The sequence below is a fragment of the Hydra viridissima genome, unplaced genomic scaffold (assembly GCF_058129835.1).
Source record: "Hydra viridissima isolate aposymbiotic clone 2 unplaced genomic scaffold, HvirCarnegie_v1 scaffold_1, whole genome shotgun sequence".
Lineage (NCBI taxonomy): Eukaryota > Metazoa > Cnidaria > Hydrozoa > Anthoathecata > Hydridae > Hydra > Hydra viridissima.
In genome coordinates, this window is record NW_028324300.1 from 24,371,829 (window position 1) to 24,395,283 (window position 23,455).

At 28.9% G+C, this 23,455-nt stretch overlaps 4 protein-coding genes across 4 annotated transcripts; 3 read left to right on the forward strand and 1 right to left on the reverse strand.

Annotated features, from left to right (window-relative positions):
- Window positions 1-103: 103 nt before the first annotated feature.
- On the forward strand, window positions 104-3,559 carry LOC149894039 (uncharacterized). Its single transcript, XM_090076636.1, has 3 exons — window positions 104-245; window positions 411-696; window positions 1,445-3,559. Exon 3 carries the CDS (start codon window positions 2,308-2,310, stop codon window positions 2,653-2,655), a length of 348 nt encoding a protein of 115 aa, XP_089932762.1. The 5' UTR covers window positions 104-245; window positions 411-696; window positions 1,445-2,307; the 3' UTR covers window positions 2,656-3,559.
- A 506-nt stretch (window positions 3,560-4,065) lies between these two features.
- Window positions 4,066-6,283, forward strand: LOC149894040 (uncharacterized). Its single transcript, XM_090076633.1, has 2 exons — window positions 4,066-4,502; window positions 5,050-6,283. Exons 1-2 carry the CDS (start codon window positions 4,472-4,474, stop codon window positions 5,388-5,390), a joined length of 372 nt encoding a protein of 123 aa, XP_089932759.1. The 5' UTR covers window positions 4,066-4,471; the 3' UTR covers window positions 5,391-6,283.
- Window positions 6,284-9,917: 3,634 nt separating this feature from the next.
- LOC149894041 (uncharacterized) lies at window positions 9,918-18,424 on the reverse strand. The gene is made up of 2 exons (XM_090076613.1): window positions 14,301-18,424; window positions 9,918-14,080 (listed from the first exon to the last, which is right to left on the reverse strand). The coding sequence occupies exons 1-2, from the start codon at window positions 15,903-15,905 to the stop codon at window positions 14,075-14,077; spliced, it is 1,611 nt and encodes a 536-aa protein (XP_089932739.1). The 5' UTR covers window positions 15,906-18,424; the 3' UTR covers window positions 9,918-14,074.
- Window positions 18,425-19,317: 893 nt separating this feature from the next.
- LOC149894042 (uncharacterized) lies at window positions 19,318-20,200 on the forward strand. The gene is given in 2 exon segments (XM_090068800.1): window positions 19,318-19,775; window positions 19,777-20,200. Coding segments are annotated over 2 exon segments (882 nt in total).
- The last annotated feature ends 3,255 nt before the right edge of the window (window positions 20,201-23,455 follow it).

A 23,455-nucleotide genomic window follows, 5' to 3' on the forward strand; every position in this document is an offset into this window, starting at 1 on the left:
ATTTTACTGTTATTATCTTATCTTAATATAGTTAGCACAGAAACGTTTAATGTTTAACGTCGTTTCGTCATTAGTTACTAGGCTTTGAAAGAGCGCGTTCTCTCAATGCACGCAGCCATTGGAGAAAGATCTCTTGAGCGAGTTGAAACTTTTTTCCTTTTGGAATTTAATTATTAGTTTAGATAGATTACCTAAAGAATCAAATTAAGATAAATGATAATCGTTAAGATCATATTATAATTGAAGTAAGTATATAAAATAGTTAAATATACATTTTTATTAGCTAAAGTAGAAAGGATTTAATTTTTTATCAGAAAAAGTAGAAAGGATTTTAATCTTTTAAATCGTTTGTATTTTGTTTGTTTTAGCTTTTCTTTTAGCAGTTTTATTTTTGTTATTTTATTTTTTAGAAGGAAAATAAGGGTATGGATGTCATTTAAAGTCATACTAATGCTATTTCCATAAAATGGTTATTACTACTTTGAAATTATTACTACTTTGAAATTATTACTACTTTGAAATTATTACTACTTTGAAATTTCTGTGATGCTATTAACTATTATTGTTCTTTTTTAGAAAATTTAGAAAATAAATTAAAATTTTGTGCCGATACTGACATGGCATGTCACATGTTATAGTATGTAAAGGTTAAATTTTGTTATGAGGATTACAGTTCTAATGAAAAAAAAAAAGAAGGTAAAGAGTATTGTTTGTAAATATATGTTTTGTATCTTTTTAAATTTTCTGGCATCATTTTTCAATTTTTTTATTTGCACACTTATAGCTGTTTTATCAATGTGTTTTTATAAAAATGTTAAGTGTTTTTTTATTGTTTGTGTATGTGTTGATAAGTGTTATATGATTGTTTTAAAAATGTGTTTAAATATGTATATGAGGTATATATATTTAACCTTATATACATATTTAAACACATTTATTGTGTTTATAGTTGGTACATATGTTTATATTATGTTGTTTCCGTGTTTTCAAAGTGCTGTGACTTGGTAAACGTGTAGAGCAAGATTTGTCAACTTTGCCAGCCAAGTGATGTACTTTTAACAGAGGGTTACACGATAGTTTTTAGTGTCAAACTGTTACTGCTTTAGGTCTTGCTGTTTTCAAGCCTTTATTATTAAAGATTAAGATTATTCTAAAAATACAAAATAATGTATTTTAATAACATTTTGTATAATGTTGTTACTTATGTTTTGTTATATATGAATATTATCTTACTTAAGTTATATTATATACATATATTAACTTATGGTGTGTGTTGTTGCTGTGATGTTTTTTTGTTATCTTTTGAGTTAATAGACATTTGGCTTAACTTAATATTTGTGTCTTTTATTAAAATCACTGCTTTTAATCATTTACTAAAAGCCAATACAAATTATTTTGCTATATAAACAATTTCTTTTATCTCAATCTGATTTTTTGTCTTTAGCGCTGTTTACTACTGATTTTGCTATAAATATTTTGGAATCATGATGTTCCAGCATAAATTGCTATAATCGCTATCAGTCTCCCCTCACAAATTGAAGTTGCAGTTGTATTTGTTGGTGTACTACCTGTTTCCAGGGAAGATGTTATTTACCCAAGAGGTCATCCTCTTAAAACTCTATCAAGTTTGTCTGCCAACTTAGATCCTATTGTTTATCCTCTATTTTTTTCCAAGGGGTGATGCTGGTTGGCATAATCAATTGGTTCACAACCCTGAACGTGCTACATTAGTTAGAAATCATGTTACATTTTCTCAGTATTACAATATAAACTTTCAGTTAGACAATTTTCTCTTCACTCTTTTATGGCAAAAAACTGTTTCAGCAATATGCTATTGATGCGTATGTTAAAATCAAAGTAGAAAAAAGTAGAAAGATAGTAGAATCGTGTATAAAATGCTCTTTGCATTGGCAATTGGTGCAGAAGTCTGTATGAACTGAAAATATTAGAATACAAGATGGGGAAGGTGAATTTTCCCAATGGCTACTAAAATTTGGGAATGGAAGAATACCTGTCAAAGAGGAGAATCCTTATAAAAGATGCATTAAAATACCAAATCAGTGCATTATTAGAGAGAATAAATTGATTGTTGAAAAGATTTTCTGAGATGCTGATCAAAAGGATTATTCTAAATGCGTGATTTTAACACTAACTAATGTTGATTCATTATCAATCAATGAAGAAGTGCTTGAATGTCTGCCGGGTAAGGTCAAAATTTATGTAAGTGCTGATCAAACTGATACTGATGACCTTAATGAAAGAAATGACTTTCCTGTTGAGTGTTTGAATAGTTTAACTCTTTCAGGTATGCCACCTCATTGTTTAAAATTGAAAATTGGTTGTGTAATAATGCTACTTAGATATTTAGATCTCAAAGCTGGGTTATGCAATGGTACTCGAATAAAAGTTTGTGCTCTTCAAAATAATTATACTGATGCAGAGGATTTGACAGGTGTTTCTGGTGGTAAACGGGTTTTTGTTCCTCAATATCAGTTGGCTCCATCAGGTTCTAATTTACCTTTTGTTCTGAAACATCGTGAGTTTCCTGTCAGATTGGCTCATTCAATGACAATAAAAGTCAAGGTCAAACATTTGATAGAGTTGGGGTATATATTTTCTCTCATGGTCAACAATATGTTGCATGTTCAAGAATGAGAGCATTTAATAGTTTGTTTTTCAAAATTAATAAACATTTCATTCAAGGTGTGGTAGGTGAAAAGTGTTACACAAAAAATATGTCATATTTTCTAATGTTCTTAATTTATAGTCTTAAGATTTTTATTTTGAAAATTTACTGTTTGTAAGTTGTGAGCACATTTTGTTTGTATAAATTTATTTATTATTTTAATATATATATATTTTTTAATAATTTTTGATAAATATATCTGTCATTTAATATTGTTATAAAATGTGTTTATATGTGTTATATATAAAACCATATTTGTTTATAGTTGTATATATGTTTAAATTATATTGTTTCCATGTTTTCAAAGTGGTGTGACAAAGGATTATGTTGAGCAAGATTGATAACCTTGCCAGCCAAACGATGTATTTATAGCAGAGGTGTGATTTGGCAACATTTAGTGTCAGGCAGTGTTACTGCTTTAGAGTTAGGTTGTGTTGTGTGGTCTTTTTAATTATTCTGGAAACACAATGTCTGTTAATGTTTAGCGTAATGTGTATGAGAGAGTATGCAACCTTGATCTTTAAATCTAGGGTGTTTTAATGTTCTAAGTTTGAAGTAATTGAATAACAAATATTGAATATAAAAACAAATATACTTTTATGTATTTATATGTTTAGTAAAAAAATAAATATAGTTAACTTTAAATTGGTTTTCTAATTTTGACTTTCATATTTTAATTTTTGTTTGTTATTTTCGCTGGAGTTTAGGATCAAGAGTGTAAATATTCTATTGTTATGTGTTATTGTTGTGATGTTTCGTGTTCAAATTCATTTTTAACAATAAACACCTTCATATTGGTGTCTATCGTTAAAAATGAATTATAGGTAGTTTCATTACTGAAACTTACTGCTTTTATTTATTTACTTAAAGCCAATACAACATTATGCTAAAAATGCAATTTATATCTTAATTTGATATATATATATATATATATATATATATATATATATATATATATATATATATATATATATATATATATATATATATATATATATATATATATATATATATATATGTATATATATAGAGAGAGTATTGTTAATCCTTTTGTACTTCGAAATAGATTTTATAGTTTAATTTTCGATAAATGTTTATATTAAATGCCATGTCAAAATAGGTTACTATAAATAGGTAAATCGATTTTCAGTTTTTATGTGGTTTTTTTTTTTGTCATGGTATTACAATTCCTTTTTTTTTTTTCTTTAAGATTTACGATTGACGCATACGATTTATAAAAAAAACATGATTACCTTTTATTGTAAATTTTTGTCAGTTAAAATGATATAAATATATGCAATTAGTTCAATTTTTAAAAATCTTTATTTTATTCCTAATTATTCGTTGAACGTAACTTTGGGGATCTTTTTAAACGGGGGGGGGGGGGGGTTATAATTGTAGTTTTGCGCATTAGTTAAATATCGAGTTACTTAAATTTTATAAGGTGTTAAACTAATTAATTATCTTAGTTTGCATTTGCAACACTTTTGAGGAAAGAAAAAATTGTTATACATGTAAATCATTGTTTTACATTTTATTATTCTGGTAGAAGGTCTCCATCAAAAACTTGATAACTCTTAATAAAGATAACTCCATTCTCCTTACCACCATTAACCCCTTCGTACACAATGTGTACAAACGTACACACTTCATCATGTTTATTTTTTACTATAAAGCTTAAGCAAAATAATAATTGAAACACGATGCATACATTAGTGCACACCAGTCCTACCTTCGTGTAGTTTGTCTTCTTTAAGTAAGATTTCTGTATCTAGATATTTCAACATGGCGTTGCAAGGCAAAAAAATACTTCGTGGTAAGTTTTTTCTTTATTATAGTTTGAGAATTATAAATTATCTCAAGTCAAATTTTGTATCAGATGTATTTAATAATATGTTTATAATTGCATACACATAAGTTAAAAATATAACAGGTGACTATTCTTTGCTGAAAAATTTTTTTTATAATACTGTGTACATTTGTACACACTGTGTGTTAATTGCAACGAGAAGAGAGAATAGTAAAACTAGTAAGGTGAAACTCAACATTGAATTTCTTTTTGTGTGATTGTCGTGAGTTAATAATTGCATGTGTGTATATATATTTCTTTAAATCTCAGATACAAAATGTGTTTTGTTTAATAGTTTAGCTGTTCATTTAATACCAAAAGGTTGTATTAGAATCATTAAAAATGAAATATTTTATTTATTTAAGTCTACCTACTGAAGCTAATGCCCCTGCCTTTGTGTTTGTATAATCAAACATTTGTTTTAAGCCTGTCATTTTTATTTTGTTACTAAGTTTTATCAAATTGATTTTATAATCAAAGATAAATAAGTATAATATGTTAAATATATTTTCAGATAATCCACGAAGGCGGTTTACAGTTGAAGATATGTTGCAGCATCTTGATGACTCGGAATTTGAATTATCAGATTCTGATGACTTTGGGGATGAGACCTTTAACCCTTCTGCTGCTGATATGCTGAATGATAAAATTGAGGATCAAATTGAAAAACCAGATGAAGATGATCAGCCTGGCACATCTGTGAACAGTGAGAACAAAAGAGAAAAAAAGACTCAGATCAAGTGGCAGTCTCTTCGAGGTGCATTTGAAAGCAGCTCAGAATGGCTGGACAATTTGAACTTGGGAGATGGCTTACTTTCGCCATCCTTATATTTTTTTAATTACTTTAAACCATAAATATTTGAAACATTTGCTGAACAAACAAATATTTATCATCTACGCCAAACTGGTAAAACTCTAAATACTACAACAGCTGAAATTCAGAAATTTTTTGGTATCACAATAGTAATGGCAAACTTAGGTTTTCCCAGAATAAGGATGTACTGGTAAAGAGCAACTAGAGTAAATGCAGTGGCAGATGTAATGCCTATAAACCGGTATTCACAGCTGCGAAACAGCATTCATATCAATGCCGATCCTAATCCAGAACAAGGAACAAATAAATTCTGGAAAGTTCAGCCTCTGATAAACACAGCACGTTCTCGCTGTCTCAAGATACCAAGAGAAGAGTACAACTCTGTGGATGAGCAGATGATCCCTTTCACTGGTAGAGTACCTGCTAAACAGTACATCAAAGGAAAGCCGAATCCAGTAGGGGTAAAAAACTTTGTTGTCTGTGGCACCTCTGGTAGGGCAGTTGATTTGGAACTATATCAGGGTGCAGGTACAGGCATATCAGAAGAGTACAAACACCTGGGACTTGATGCTTCTATTGTCCTAAGATTGTCAGAAACTATTCCAAAACATAAAAACTACAAGCTCTGTTTTGATAATTACTTTACTGGCATGATCCTAATTAGACAGCTAAAAATGTTAGGGATTCAGTTCCTAGGTGTTGTTAAATCCAACAGATTAATGGGGTGTCCGTTAAAATCTGAAAAAGAAATGAAGAAGGGTGGACGTGGATTAAGCGAATGCAAAGTCTCATGAAATTATTCGTTGGTAAAAAACTGAAAAACATTTTGTTCTTTTTCTGTATTGATTTGGTAATGTTGTGAGGTAACTACATGACATAAATATTTTTATATCTTTAAAAGAAAGGTTAAAAAATGAATTATTAATTTGTTTCAGCTTTTTGAGTTTTTTTGTAAGGATTTCTTTTGATATAATATTGTCTACAAAAACCTTTACAGCAAGATTGATACACGCTGTGTACAAATGTACACATGCCCTATTTTGAATAATTGATGAAATATTTTAACAAAACTTTATATACCCCATAAGGAGGCCTAGTACATTATTTTTATTTCAAAAAAAAATTTTTTAAACACATTCCATGTGCCCGTGTACGAAGGGGTTAAGGCAAAAACGGGGAAGGGAGGTCCTTTATTTGTTTCAAATTATTAAAGAGAATTAAATTTCGAGTAACAAAAGGAATCTTTAAATAACCGTTTACTAAAAATTATTGAAACGAAGAGGCCATATATAAAAATGCTCACATTAGTGCCATAAATAGCAATAGTTAAATGGTCGGATATTTTGAATAAATTCATATAGTTGTGTGCATTTAACGTTTTAAAGACAATTTCCTTTGTTAAAGAAACATGTATCAAGGGAATGCCAAAGAATTCATGTAAAATTTACGTTCTCTTTATATTAATCTTATTAATTAAAGTTCACGTTATAAGAATACAACACGAATTTAGCTTTACTTTTTCTTCAATTTAAAGCATGAGGAAGTAATATTTTGTATCAGTAACTAAAAACGTATTGTTTTGAACTCAGTAATGTCAAGGAAAATGGTTCTGCGTTACACTGATGTGACCTATGTCAGCTGTAAATTACTCAAATAATGTTAAATAATTGAAGTAATTGAATAACAAATATTGAATATAAAAACAAATATACTTTTATGTATTTATATGTTTAGTAAAAAAATAAATATAGTTAACTTTAAATTCGCATATTTTTTAATTTGAAGGCGTTTTTCTAAAAGGGTAATAGTTATGGTTTTGCAACTTTAAATTGTGGAAAACAGCCACTATAAATTAACAGACCGACCATAAACCGTATTACGGGTTGCTTTTTTGCTAGTAATAATGATTATAATAAAAAAAATAATGATAATAACAGTAAAATAATAACAATAGTAATAATAATAATAATAATACCGATAATAATAATAATAATAATAATAATAATAATAATAATAATAATAACAAAGGTAATGATAATAATAATAACAACAATAATAATAATAATAATAATAATGATAATAATAATAATAATAATAACAATAATAATAATAATAATAATAATAACAATAATAATAATAATAATAATAATAATAATAATGATAACAATAATAATAATAATAATAATAATAATAATAATAATAATAATAATAATAATAATAATAATAACAATAACAATTAAAGTAATAATAATAATAATAAAAATAATAATGATAAGAATATTAATAATTATACAGTTACGGAAAAAAGTATCCGGACAAACTATTTTTAGGTATAATTCTATATTAAATGAAGGAAACCTCATACTGTTATATATATATTTTTGTAGCTCCCTACAAGCTCTATGTACCTAAATGTACCTAAATGTACCTAAATGTACCTATGTACCTAAATGTATGTATCTAAATGTACCATCAAACATTTACTACACTAAACAGATGTCCCTTTTGGTAAGAAAAACTAAAATGACTGTGGAAAAAAGTATCCGGACAGTTACTTTCTGCAAATTTTTGGTCAAGATTTTCAATAAAGTTAATGGCATATTATCTTATAAGTATCCTAGTAGCTTAGGATAATATAAATAAAAATGATAAAAACCATAATTTTTATTTCTATAACATTTAGAACCCATTGACAACCGTTACCATGGTGAAAAGTAAAGAATTGACAGAAGTTGCTAGGAAAGAGATTGAAGTGCTCTTAAAAGAAGGCAAAACGGTTCGGTATATAGCTCAACAGCTTTGTATGCCCAAACTGTTCAAGATACTCTGGGGAGAATTAAAAAGCATGGAGTACTCAAAAGTTTGCCAAGATCTAGACGAAAACGAAAAACAACTCTAAAGGTTGATCAAAAAATCCTCACTTTGGTTGAGAATTCCGTGAGACCAAATGCAACAGATATTGCGAATCAAGTGAGAGAACTCGAGTTAGTCAATATAAGTCCTCAAACTGTTAGAAATAGGCTGCATGAGTATGATTTACATGGTAGAGCACTTGCCAAAAAACCGTTACTTACCAAACGACATCTCGCAAAGAGGTTTGCGTTTGCAAAGAATCAAAACTGGACCGTTGATGATTGGAAGAAGGTGTTATGGTCAGACGAAACAAAAATATGCTTTAATAGTTCAGATGGTAGACGTTGGACAAGGAGAAGACCAGGTGAGTTAAGGCAACAAAAGCATGTTAAACAGATAATAAAGCATGACAAGTATGTCATGGCCTGGGGATGCTTCAGTTGGAATGGTGTGGGGCGTGTTCATGCTATAGAGGATATATTGACTTCCCCTAAGTATGTTAGAATACTTTCAAATCATATGCTACCATCTGCTCGAGAGTTATTCGATGGAGAATTCTTATTCCAGCAAGATGGTGACTCAAAACATACGGCAAAAAATACCAAAGCCTGGCTCCAAAGCAAAAATATCGAGGTGTTATATTGGCCAGCACAAAGCCCAGACTTGAATCCTATAGAAAACCTATGGAAAGTAGTCAAGGAAGAAATTTGTAAGCTCATATTGACGAAAAAAGACGATATCGAGGAAGCACTTAGAAAATGCTGGAATTCTAAAGATATAACGAGGTGTAAGAGTTTGGTTGAGTCAATGCCTAAGAGAATTGACGAAGTATTAACTGATAAAGGAGGATGGACTAAATATTAAAGAAATAAATTACAAAAAAAAAAAAAATTTTTTTGTCCGGATACTTTTTTCCACAGACATTTTAGTTTTTCTTACCAAAAGAGACATCTACCTAGTATAGTAAATGTTTGGTGGTACACTTAGATAGAGCTTGTCGAGAGCTACAAAAAAATATATATATCATTATGAGGTTTCCTTCATTTAGCATAGAATTATACCTAAAAATGGTTGTCCGGATACTTTTTTCCGTAACTGTAGTTATAATAATAACAATAATAACAATAGTAATAATAATAAAAATGATAATAATAATAATAATGATAAAAATAAATATAACAATAGCAACAATAATAACAATATAATTACAATAATAATAATAATAAAAATAATAATAATAATAATAATAATAATAATAATAATAATAATAATAATAATAATAATAATAATAACAATAATAATAACAATAATAATAATAATAATAATGATAATAATAATGATAATAGTAATAATATTAATAAGAATAATAATAAGAATAATAACAATAATAAAATTAATAATAATAATAACAATAATAATATTAAGAAAAAAAAATAAAATAATAAAAATGATGATAATAATAATAATAACAATATCAATAATAATAATTATTATAATATAAATAACTATAATATTAATAATAAAAATAATAATAATAATAGTAATAATAATAACAATAATAATAATAATAGTAATAATATCAATATTAATAATAACAACAACAAAATTTTTGATTATGATTTTAAATATAATATTTGTGTTAGTAATAATAATAAATGATTCATTAGGTAGTTATTTGTTAGTTTTTTTAATCAAAAATTGATAAAGATCCGAAATTTTATAAAGTTTCCCCAAATTATTCTCAAGATATTAGAGGTCAAAGTTTCATTGTCTTAAGAACCGTTATTTACTTTATTTTAAATTTTAACAAATCATGCAAAAATCAACACTTTAGAGATGTCAAAATGTCAAAAAACTTTTTTTTTTTTTTAATAGTTAGATATGGAATAACCCAATTAAATGTCTGATGGTAGGCTTTACTTCTAACACACAAATAATCTTTCAATCTTTGAGATTTAAACTTATTACTGATTCAAGTGGTAATGGATTTCTGGTCCATGAAAAATTGAAAATCAAATATAGAAGAAAAAGTTTATAGGAGAACATATTGGTTAACTTATGTTGTTAGTGCTTTAAAGAAAAACCAATCAAAGTTTTTAACTCTTTTAAGACTCTGCTCCCCTGGAGAACATGGATGTAATTAAAGAAATTGCAGGAGCTGAAGCCATTACAGTCACAGAAACCGATGGTAACAAACGCCGTGTGATCAAACGTCTTCCCAAAACGAAAAAAGTTGAAGCTCTTTATAAGCAGGGTGAGCAAGTGATATCCGTGGCTCTGAACAGGATTGAGCAGGTTTAAACCTAAGATCGGTTCTCTGTGGTGGATTTTGCCCCCCTTTTTAATACTTTCGTCATTAAAAACCAGGAGAGAGTGGACAGCAAGATAGTGCAGGTTTCAGGCAGATGCAGTCTTCGTTGTTGGAAGAGTGGTCTATGTAGGATGAAAACATCCTGAAAGAAGATTTAGCCCTTAAGGAACTGATCAATTGGACGAGAAGAGCGAAATCTCTTGATCCACAATAAGAATCTGGCAGCAAAGGAAGCAAATCTCAATGCCCAGCAGTTTGGAAAAGGACTGGCAGTCGTTTGAATTGAAACACAGCGCTTTTTAATTTAAAAGAATTTGATCGGGCAAGTCGTTAACAGGCTGCTCAATTACAATACGAACTGGAACAGAAAAGAAAGCGGATATTGAAACCTAGCGCCAGAATGCTCTCAATGAACAACAGAATCAGCTTCAGATTGGGGCAGTACTGGTAGGCAGTGACTTGAATAAGGCTATGGGGAACAAACAAGACCCCGATGCACAATCTACAATGAAGTCCTCACAATCTCAGGGGACGGAATCAGGCTAACAACGCACCACTCTCGAAAAAACCAATGATGACTTATATGATGTGTTGGACAGAGTGGGTGATCTCAAGGTTCTTCTCACAGACAAGAAGAATATCGTCCTTACGGGGGATACCTTTAAGGCCAGAGCCGAACAACTTTTTGGAAAATTGACAGGTTCAAAGGCATATTCAAACACAGAACTTTACGATGCGATTGCGGACGGTTTCTTTTCTTTTGTGAAGGGTCAGGAGAAATACGGCAACCTCAATTTTGGTTTTTTGACACAAATGGGACTCTTAGATCAGTTTAACAAAAGAATCCACAGAATCCACCCTAACTGATAGAAATAATCAGAAGCTCTCTCGAATTCCCCATTCTATTCAGGAAAACTCACAGATGCCGCAAGGGCAACATCAAACACCGCAACAGGGGAATGAGGGGCTAAGAAACAGGATCACTTTATACAATCCAAAAGCAAAGCAAACCAAAGTAGTCCCCTCAATAGATTATGAGTAAATAGCACTGGCAAAAGAAAAAGGATTCGTAGTGATCGGATAATGAATAATTCTTTCGCATCCATTGAACAAGAAATAGCTAAGTCGGATCTTCTTCCTCCAGACCCCTCTCAATCCGTTGAACATAAGCCTTCTCATAATCCGTTTGCAGGATTTTAGGCGAAAACGGCAAATCATGGATTGGTGCCTCAACAAGATGATTCATGGGGCAGGTTTGCGGCATGCAGGAGGTGAACTCATTGATGCGGCGACTTCTCTTTATAATATTCCTGTTGCCTTGAGCAATGCTCAAAAAGAAGTGTTAAAAGACTTTGATCCCCGAATTTTATGGATGGTAGAAGCCATGAGGAAAATGGCTGCTCCAATCCCAGGTCAGGCAGATTTTCTTCTCATTCCTTGAGCCGTTGAGACGATTGTCAAAGAAGTTGATCAAGGAGCAGACGATTATACGCGCAAATTAAAAAATGAGAAGTTGTTCCAGGAAAAACTAAAGCTGGGTGCTTCCATTGCGTCAGGCGGACAGCAGGGATGATGGCGGGTAAAGCAGGACTGAAAGGAATGGAAGCTCATTTAACAACAGTAGGCAGTACATATACTTCTCTCATTGCAGAAGCAGGGGTTGCAGGATCCACGATGGAAAAAGCCCATAGAACTGTCAGAAACCGCTTCCATCGGGGCAGGATTGGGAGTCGTTGCGGAGGTGTAGCTTGCTCCCACGGTCCCGAATCCTAAAATCTGACAGAAGACTTTATGAAAAGTCTTTGAAAAGAACAACTCAAGCGGGATGCCCAAGAATCAGCAGAATGGCTTGAGGCTGATCTTCCTACTGCTGCAGCTACGGAATCTAAACTCATAGCGTTTATCAAATAACATGCCAGTATAATCCCTTTTGTGGGGGATAATTTGAGAGAGAAGTTTCAAACAGCGTCCACACAGAGTGCTTTTAAGTCCTTGCTAGAAGATGTGGACTCTGTCAGGGATGAGGGCATCAACCAAAAAATCAATGTCCTGTATGCCATATTCCACTTATTAGTTCCTGAAGGGGATATTCTTGCATTAATTTAAGATAACAAAATTCCACATAGAATTCTTTAGCAATAATCTTATTATCATAACCATACTTTTAAAGTGTTTTTATAACGGACAAACATAATTTAAAAAACAGAATCAGAAGGCCTAATTTTAGATGATGAATAATTTTTAACTAATATTATAAATAGCTTAACAAACAACACACAGCAGTTTGACAAACAAAAAATACATGGATTTCAAAAACCAATATGCAGTAACAATATAAAAACTGCAAAACAACTTTAGCTTGTTTTTCTTCCGCAAACCTTTCATTGTTATATTTAAGATTTAAACAATAATAGTAAACTTTCTAACAAGACATAAAATATAATTATAATCTTGACTCTTCAAAGTATCAAAGGTTACATTTCCTTACCTAAATCAGTGTCATAAGCTAAAAAAAAAAAGAAAAAAAGAAAAAGGCTTTTTTAGTACTAACACCATGAAAAAGGTTAAAACATTGTTTGCATATAGCTGTACAAATAAAGTTTTAGTATAACATATAAAACCTACTTTGATTATTTTTTTCATGTTTAACATGCATATTCCTGCACAACATTTTAAGATGTTTTCAATGTAAAACTATATTCTAAATGTTTGTTATACATAAAGAAAGTTTAAAAATCCATTAGCTTGACATTTACTAATTTTGTTAGTATTCAGAACCAGATTTTGGAGTATTTTAGGGCATTTAAGTAGTGCTATTTTACTCAGACATATGAAGGGTTGGTGTGGGCTAAGCTTACTACAATTTATTGCCTTGCAAAAAAAACAAACTATAATACTGAGTAAAGACAGCAACTTAAATTGTCCTAATATTACATTATAATTATCTTGTACCCAGGACAGGACTTTATAAACTAATAGTTTATATACAATAAACAAATACCTTAGATAACAAAACACTCAATTAAAAAAAAGAAAAATGTTTCACAAATTTTTTTCTTTAGCAAGACCAAAGAACTCTTCTAGGATGCTATTGTAAGATCTGGTCTCAACTGGTATAGTTACTGTATCATTTTCAAATCCAATTTCTAGATTACATGGTAAGGTTTCATCTTTTGTAAAAACCACCTTTACGTTTGGGTTATGATATTTAACTAAAGGAATTATCTCATATAAAAACAAACTTGCTTCATTGATACCTTTTGCACACATTGGGTCATTGTTAAAAATAGAGCGAATGTTACTTTTCAGTTTAACTCGAGTCTCTTTATGGTTTTGCAAAGATTTTTGTATAATCAAACCTCGATGTTCTGTTATAAAACTTGGTCTTTCTAGCATTTTAGAGCAGCGTTCAATACTATCAGGTCGAGCTATTGGGTAAAATCTATGTGATGAATACTTTCTGTGATTTGTAACTAGTATTACATTAGCATAGTATTAGCAAACGATTCTTTAGAGGTTTTACCTTTCCACCAATACCAGATAAAATTAGCATTGCTTCATTTAATTCTAAAGCCAAGAAAAACATTTTACAACATTTTTATTGTTTAACTAAAAGGAAATAATTCATAACTTTGTAACTATAACTTTATTTCAATTAGATTGTCAATTGAAACAAGTCCTGATTATCTGCAATTGTCCATTTTTGTAATAAAGCTTCTATATTGTCATCATCACTAAAGCAATAAGGAGTTTCATATTGCAGATAATCTTTTAACTTATACTGTACCAAATTAGAATCCGTTCCTCCTGCACTTCTAAAACCAGAATAGAAAGGAACTTTTTTAGTACTATTTTTTAAACCATCAATCACTTCTGTGCAACGCTCTTCATTATTTTTACCATCCAACCATTGCTCTGCTGTACTTAAAATTACTCTTCCTGCAACTTGTTTGATACTGATGCTTAGATGACGATGCCCTCCATCATCTGTAACCTTCTCATCAAGAGCCCTTGTTGCATCATTTTCTAGGGTTTTTGTACAATATTTTGTATAAAGCTCATGAGTTGAAACAGTGATAAACAAATATGGAAATCCATTATTGCTTTTTGATACTGTTTTTAAATGATTATGTGTAAGCTCTTGTTTTAACAGTGAAAGAAAAGAGCCTTCAATATTAGATACCATTAAATCATACAAATCATTTTCGCACCAGCTACATATATTCTTCTGAGAATTAATAAAGAGATTAGCTGCATATACTTTAAAATCATAACAAGAACCATATAACGACGTTAACATACTTTTTAGGCAAAATACTATATCTCTAACATTATCTTTTAAAAATTTAACTAATGCTGGTTCACTATGTTGTCTTCTAACAAAGTGAGGATATTGGCCGATTTGGTAATCTCTAATATACTGAGCATAAGTTTCTCTCTTAAATAAAATGTTAAGGGGAAAGCCTATAGGAAAATCTATAAATCTTCGACCACCTATATATTTTCCTTGTGGTTTCTTGCAGTGTGGTTGGTTTGTAACAACAAATACCATATGGGCTAATAAATAATTATAGCCATCATCTACCCCCGCACGCATTATACAATTAGATTCAATTAACTTTTTATGTATCTTTCGAAAAGGAATAGTTACTGTTTTATCTTCAGTTTTTCCTGAATATACAAATACATCAAGACCTTGACTTTGACCAGGCATTCCCCAAACAATAGGACGATGAATTATAGGAGTGTTACTTCTAATATTATCAAACTCTGCGCCATAATTTTCATGTAATTGTGATATAACCTTTTCAACTTCATGTTCTATCCATGTATTGTATTGATGAGTTTTTCCAACATAATATTGCTCTCTCATCTCATCAATTAATTCCTCAGGTATAGGAGTTTCTAAGCTATTATACTCAACTATTATACCTTTAAATTTATCTTCATTTTCAGGTAATGATAACCAGTCTATTTGATCTCGTATACCTTTGTTTCCCAAGACTTGTTGAAATTCATTTGTTAAATCTTGTATTATTTCTTGAATTTTATTTTTTATCCAAAGTGCAGATTGTTCAGTTGAATATTTCGTATAATTTTCACGCATCATGTCCAATATCCAATGAACATGCTCATATGCTGATTTATAATATTGATTATTATCGACTTTCCGTTTTATTTCTTGTATGTTTTTTTTATCTTCAAACCACGCTATTTCATTACCTAATTTTACAATAGCCTGGTTTTTAGACACTGCTTCGGTTAATTCTTCTTCTTCATTTGCTTTTCTTTTATCTAGCAAGAGTTTCATACAATATTCTCCATGACCATGGTGCAATAAAGTCATTATAGGTATTCGTGTAGCAGGTAATGCTATATTATATGTATTCATTTTCTCAGTCAAACCATCTACAAACTCTTCTTGTTGCGTAAGATTTCCAAGGTCTTCAGGTAATTGCAAGACCTTGGTAAAAATAGAAGAAGTATCAACTCCTCCAAGATCTGGATGTATGGCTATAGCTTCTCGAAAAAGTTCCAATTCTATTCTCTGATAGGTATTCTCAAGTTCTTCAATAGTGTCAGCTAATATAACATTTTGGTTACTTGATCATATTAATGTGATATACAAAAAATATAACAATGTTTCAAATGTTTTTTTTAATATTTATAAAAGAATGTAAACAAATTTCAATAACCAACTAATTCAAAAATGTTTTGATAACTAGAATATTTTTTCTTTACTGGCTGAACAAATATTGATTTAAGATTACAAGATTCCACATAGAATTCTTTAGCAATAATCTTGTTATCATAATCATACTTTTAAAGTATTATTTTAACGGACAAACATAATTTAAAAAACAGAATTAGAAAGCGTCATTTTAGATGATGAATAATTTTTAACTAATACTAATAAATAGCTTAACAAACAAGATACAGCAGTTCTTTTTATACCATAGTTAATCGAATCTATAATGAAAGAATAATATAAATATTCTGTTAAAGTTATATTTTAAATAAAAATTAAACAATTTTTACAAATATATGCTTATTTTCTCAGTCAAACCATCTACAAACTCTTCTTGTTGCGTCAGATTTCCAAAGTCTTCAGGTAATTGCAAGACCTTGGTAAAAATAGAAGAAAAATGAACTCCTCCAAGTTTTGGATTTATAGCTTCTCAAAAAAGTTCTAATTCTATTGTCTGATAGGTATTCTCAAGTTCTTGAATAGTGTCAGCTAATATAACTTCTTTGGTTACTTGATCAGAATATAGTTTTTCTCTTTCTTCTAAAAAAGACATTCTTTTTTTCTGTTTTTTCTTTAGGTTTTGCTTAACTCGGGTGTGTATCTGTATTACGGTATCCTGGTAAAAGTTTTAAATGAATTTCTTTTAGTTTGTCGTTCTCTGTTCATAATTAGGAGAGAAATTACGTGATATTAGATCCACTAGTGGGATTGAAGCCAGCTTCATTGCATTCTCAAGAGCAAAGATTCCACAACTAGAACCATCTTGCTGTTCTATTAAGTTATCTGTTGGTGAGATACATAAATATAAAAACTCATCATCTAATAAAGGATAGAATACACTTTTAAATTGTTGCTCAAATTCTGGTTTTGTTTGTCCTAATAATTTATTATAAATGCATTTAATTTGCGCCAACGCATTTTTAAAGATTATGTAAGCAATCCAATGAGATCTACCACCAGATTTTCCTATTGTATAATTTCCTACTACTCTTTTACCATGTTGTAGGCTTGTTCAAATTTCTTCAGCTGTTCTGAAATATCAACTCTATGCCTCTCTACTGCATCTATTCCTAAAGGCGCAGCTAAAACAACTTGTAAACGATCTTTAGAATTTTAAGAAAAAAATAATATCTCCCCTATCCTTTGCATGTCATCATACTTATACCAAGAAGTACTATTATCATGTTTATTAAAAGCATTTGCTCTAGGATAAGTATCTGTTATAGATCTTATAAGTCTAATATCTGGCTTAGGTTCTTGTCTAACTGTAAACTGTGCGGTATCATCTGTACTTGTTAGTGAAGCTTTAGACATATCATTAATTACTTTCTAGGTTAACTTAAATTACAAATTGAGTTTTAGCAATAAAGTAAAGAATAACAAAATATTTCAGTACTTTTATTAGATAAATTTAAAAGATAATTAGATATACTTAAATTAATCTATAAGAAAAATACACCTAGGTATGAGTAGGGGAGACTTGTACTGAATGGACCTTGTACTAAATGGACCTTTTCAAAAATAAGAACTTAGAGACCAGTTGGATGTATTTTTGTCATCACAAATAATTCACCTTTACACAATGTCTCTTCAGTATGTCTGGGTTAAATTTATTCGAAGAAAAGCAATAGTTATGGAAGTTTTCTGTTTTTTCAAGGCAAATGTAATTTTTTAACCTTTCTGAGTTTTCAATTTACAAAGTTTTTTCAAGGAGAAGTTAACTCTTAATGTTAATAATATTATAGATATATATTTTGGACTTCGGATAATAGAAGAAGGAAAGTTATCTGAGGTACAGATTGCTGTAATTAATGGGTAACGTGGATTTTGCTAAGTGTACTGCACAAACCACCATTGATTGTACTGGATGGACCGGACCATTTCCCGATATGAGCATTTATTGCGTTTCAGTTTGTTACTTACTAAAACAAAATACTTGTATTTTTTTTTTAATACAAATAAGTTGTGAAAGTGTGACAAATAAATTATACTAAAAATCATAAACTTCAGTATTGGGAGGCAGCTAAATTTAGGATACAAGTTACTTATTAAGGTAATAGGTTTTTTTTTAACATATTCCTATTTAGAATATTATATTTCATACAAAATGAAATATTACTTTAAGTTATTAAATTTTTTATAGTTAAATTATTTTCCAGTGGTTTTGAAGCTAGAAGTTATCTTATAACTTCAATAATTTGATACTTTATTCGTAATATAAAAAGTTAAGAATAAAGTGTCACTCAATGTAACTTATATTATTCTACATTTAGCTTTTATATAAGTTATATATAAAAAATACCAAGGAAAAGTAATTTTTATGAGAAAACTATTTGCAACTTTTTTTTTTTGTTTCAGAAACATTATGAGATATAGTAAAACAACAGCAGTGAAGGGTGGTTGGGATCTAAATAATATGATCCAAGCAATTAAGAACGTTTTGACAAAAACTTTATCTGAAAGAAAAGCTGCTGAGATATTTAAAGTTAAATGTTCAACTCTTAAAAAGAGAATTAAAGAAGCTCAGCAATCACCAGATTAAACAAATTACGATGTATTCCATATAGTAACAGTTCTATGAAAGTGTTTTCAGTATCAGAAGAAAAAAAACTGGTTCAATATTGCTTAGTTTCTTCAAAAATGGGATATGGGTTAAGTCCTCTTAAACTAAGAGCACTAACATATGAATATGCTCTGAAACTTGAGAAGAAATTTCCGCATTCACATCCAAATTGTACAAAACCTTGGGAAATAAATAAACGTGCTGGTGTTGATTGGTTTAGAACTTTTTTTAAAATTTCATCCAGAACTTGTTATAAGAAAGCCATAGGCAACATTGATTGGTCGAATGTCAGCATTCAATAAACATAATCTGGATCTATTTTATAATAATCTGCATAGCGTTTTGACTAAATACAAGTTTTCACCAAATGACATTTGGAATGTTGATGAGACTGGGATCACTACTGTTCAATTGCCAGAGCATGTTTAAGCTGGAAGATGAGAGCCTCAATTTGGGTCTTTTAGAAGTACTGAACGGGGTATCTTGATAACAATGTGTAATGCAGTAAATGCAAGTAGGTCATTGTTAACACCAATCTACATATTTCCACGTGTCCACTTTAAAGATTTCTTTCTAAAAAATTCAGTTCCTGGTTCAAAAATTGATAGCTGGTTGGTATCACATCTAGGAAAAACTGTCTCAATCTATGACATAGCAGAAATTTCTGGAAAGGCTTGGACAAAAGCATCAACACCAGTTAACATCATTAGTGGTTTTTTAGCATCTGGCATAAATCCATTTCAACCAGATCGATGGAAAGATGAAGTTTTTATTTTATCCCAGGGTACTAACAGACCTAATCCTGAGGCACTCAACATTTATCCAGTTTCAGTAGAAAAAAAAAGAAGTTGTGAAGTTAACAAAAATGCAAGTAGTTCCCTGGAAGTAGAAAGTATATGCCCTTATCCTACTGCAAAAGCTCGTTAAAAAAAATGCAAAGGTGCTCGCAAAATCTTCTTCCATTCTAACTGATACTGCAGTCAAAGAAGCTCTCCGAAATCAACAACTTCAGCAAAAGTTAAAAAAAAATAACTTTTCTGAAAAACAAAAAAATTTAAAAAGCAAGCAACTAAGGAAACCAAGAAAAAAATCTAAAAATTCAAAAGCTCTAAAGTTCCCAATACTAACATATGATAATGAGCATAATACTAATGATACCAATGTCGAAAGTAGTGATAATGGTGTTGAAGATTATTTAAATATTTGTGGAGAAATTAAATCAATTAATGAATTATGTGCAATTTGTGGAGAAATTGGTCTAGACAATGAACTGTGGTACCGTTGCAGACAATGTGCCAGCTGGGCACATAAAGCATGCACAAGTACAGATAATGCAAACCTATATGTTTGTGATTATTGTAATTTCACTTCCTGATAGAGACTTTCGTCTGAAGTTGTAATAACTATTTCAACTTTATTTTTTTAGTCAGAAAAATCTAGATTGTCTTAACATACTCTTTTCTTTTTTTTAAGCTCCCATTTATCACCCTTATGATGAATTGATTTAAATCAAAAAACGCTTTCTAAAATACAAGAGTGCAAACAAAAGAGGCCTTGGCCATAACAATCTATAAAACTCAAGGTCAAAATGTGTCCAAAGTAAGCTTGGCAAAGTTCAACATCATGGTTTATAATGTTTCATTTTAAGTCAATTTTCACTAGGATAACAAAATTATCATTCAATATTGGAACATTAATATACTCTCATTGCTGTGCATAATTCAACCTTTTATTTATTAAGAATTTACTCCTGGTCCATTCAGTACAAGGTCGAACCATCTAGTACAACCAACTGTACTGAATGGACCATTAAACAATTTAGTAAGGGTCATGTTTATCGCATTTTTTAACAATGTTGTATTTGCTCAATGGTTTTCACCTTTCAAGGACAGTTAGTTAAGATATGAATCTTGTCTACTAAAGTAATAAATCCGCCATAGTATTCACAAAATAAATATTAATCGCATTTATAAAGAAGTGGTCTATTCTGTACAAGTCTCCCCTACTACATTTAAAATACGTAAATAAAGACCCCTATAAATTAGCATGAATTTACTTTAAAGATTTTTATGCCAGAGATATACCTGGGAAAAGTTGAATCCGAATTGAAGAAATGAAAGTTAATAATTTGTCTTCTTTGTCAGAAACAAATGCTAAGTAGATGTTGATGAAGGCAGCCTGGCTATTGACAAAGAGTGAGAATATTTTAATAGAACCTTAAACAAAAGCTTTCTTCATATAAGTTTCAATACTTGCCAGCATCATTCAAAAAATTTCCAACAACAATTTCCTACACACTAAAGAAGAGCATTTAGACTTTTTTGAGTGGAATAAAGACCAAATGCAAAGAGCAAAAAAGATTGCTTGCATTTTTTAATATTATTCCAGAAGTTACAGAAAGTAAGGAAGTCAGCTGAAGAGTTTGGAGTCTTTAAAGGCACTACACAAATCTTAAGAATATAGGAAAACTTTAAGATAAACTTAAAAGGAAAGAACCCGACAACTTTAAGATTAACTTCAAAATTTGTTAGCGAATTATTACTAACAGCTGATATGGAATCAAATGAACTTTTACTGTTACCACTATAAATGAAATGAATGATTAAAAAGAATTATAATTAATCGTTAAATCTATTGACAATAATCTTGAGCTAGATAAAGATGTAGACAAGTTAAAGGAATGCGCTGAAACTAATTCAATCACATTTGAACTGTATATCATGTATAAGTTTGCTAAAATTTGTTTAAAAAATAAATTAAGTTAAGAAGTTGAAGAGTTAACAATATTTAGAATTTTTGTTAAAAACAATGTCGATTAATTCAAAGGTATTTGTTGAATAAGTTATTTTAAAGACAATATGGTTTGTAAATGAAGAGTAATAATGCTCAAGAAAATCAAGAAGTCAAATTAAATATTATAATTGTTTGTTATTATTTAAACATTATTCTAAATGCTACTCAATGACATCAAATACACTTACCTAGATTTCATAAGCTTCTGCTTTTATCAAAAACAATTTATAAAGAAAAAAAATCAAATGAGAAAAGAATTAGAAAAAAAAAAAAAATCTCTACGAAGATGAACAATGGTCATACTGAAATGATTTAAAATCAAATATCATTTTCTAAACAAAGCCCAAAATAAAAATCATTTTAACTTAAAATCAACTTTATTAAACTTGAAAACTTTAACTTATGCAACATTTAATAATTTGCAGATTAAAACAAGAGAAATGCAACTAAATGAAAAGAAATGTAACTAAATGTATAACTTTGAGACTAACATAATAGAACAAACTATACATTTATGATTTCCTAAATACTGTAAATGATGACAGAAAAGCAAGAATTATCATACTAAGAAAAAACATAAAAAATTACCTGCTTTGTCTTTCAAAGAAATGGAGATTACTTGAAGTGATTAGATTTTACATTAACGTAAAATTACACAAAAATGAACACATAATTAATATGTTAGTTTAGCAATAAGTTAGAGCTGGATTTGATACAATCATATTAATCTTACTACTGGAAACGCAAAAGACTTTTCATTTTAAAGAGCCTGCAATCACTTTCATAAAAATCAATTTTAGCAACCATCTATAAACTGATTTTATTTAAAAATATCTTTAGAAATAAACTTAAGATTAGTTCTCCCTTAGATAAATATTATTTTGTAATAATAATAATAGATAAAAGAAACAGTAATAATAATAAAAATGATAATAAAAAAATAAAAATATTAAAAATAATAATAATAATAATAATAACAATAGTAATAATAATAAAAATAATATTAACAATAATAATAATAACAAAAACAATAATAACAAAAACAATAATAAAAAAAAGCAATAATAATAACAATTATAATAACAATAATAAAAATAAGTAAATTAAAAATAAGTAAATTAAAAATAACAATAATAATAATAATAATAATAATGATAAAAAAAATAATAATTACAATGATAAAAATAATTATAATAATACTAATAATAATAATAATAATAATAATAATAATAATAATAATAATAATAATAATAATAATAATAATAATAATAATAATAATAATAATAATAATAATAACAATAATGATAATAATAATAATAATAATAATAATAATAATAATAATAATAATAATAATAATAATAATAATAGTAAAAATAATCAAAGTAATAATAATAATTTAATAATAATAAAAATAATAACAAATATAATATAAATAACAATAATAATATAAATAATAATAATAATAATAATAATAATATTAATAATAATAATATTAATAATAATAATAATGATAATAGTAATAATAGCTATTAAAATAATAATAATAATAAAATTAACAATAATAATAACAATAATAATAATAATAATGATAAAAATAATAATAATAATAATAATAATAATAATAATAATAATAATAATAATCTCGATTCGTCATTAGTTACTAGGCTTTGAAATAGTGCGTTCTATAAATGCACGCGGCCATTCGAGAAAGATCCCTCTAGCGAGTTAAAACTTCTTTCTTTTTGGAATTTAATTATTAGTTTAGATATTATTACATAAGGAATCATATTAAGATAAATAATTGTTGTTAAGATTATATTATAGTTGAAGGATTTAT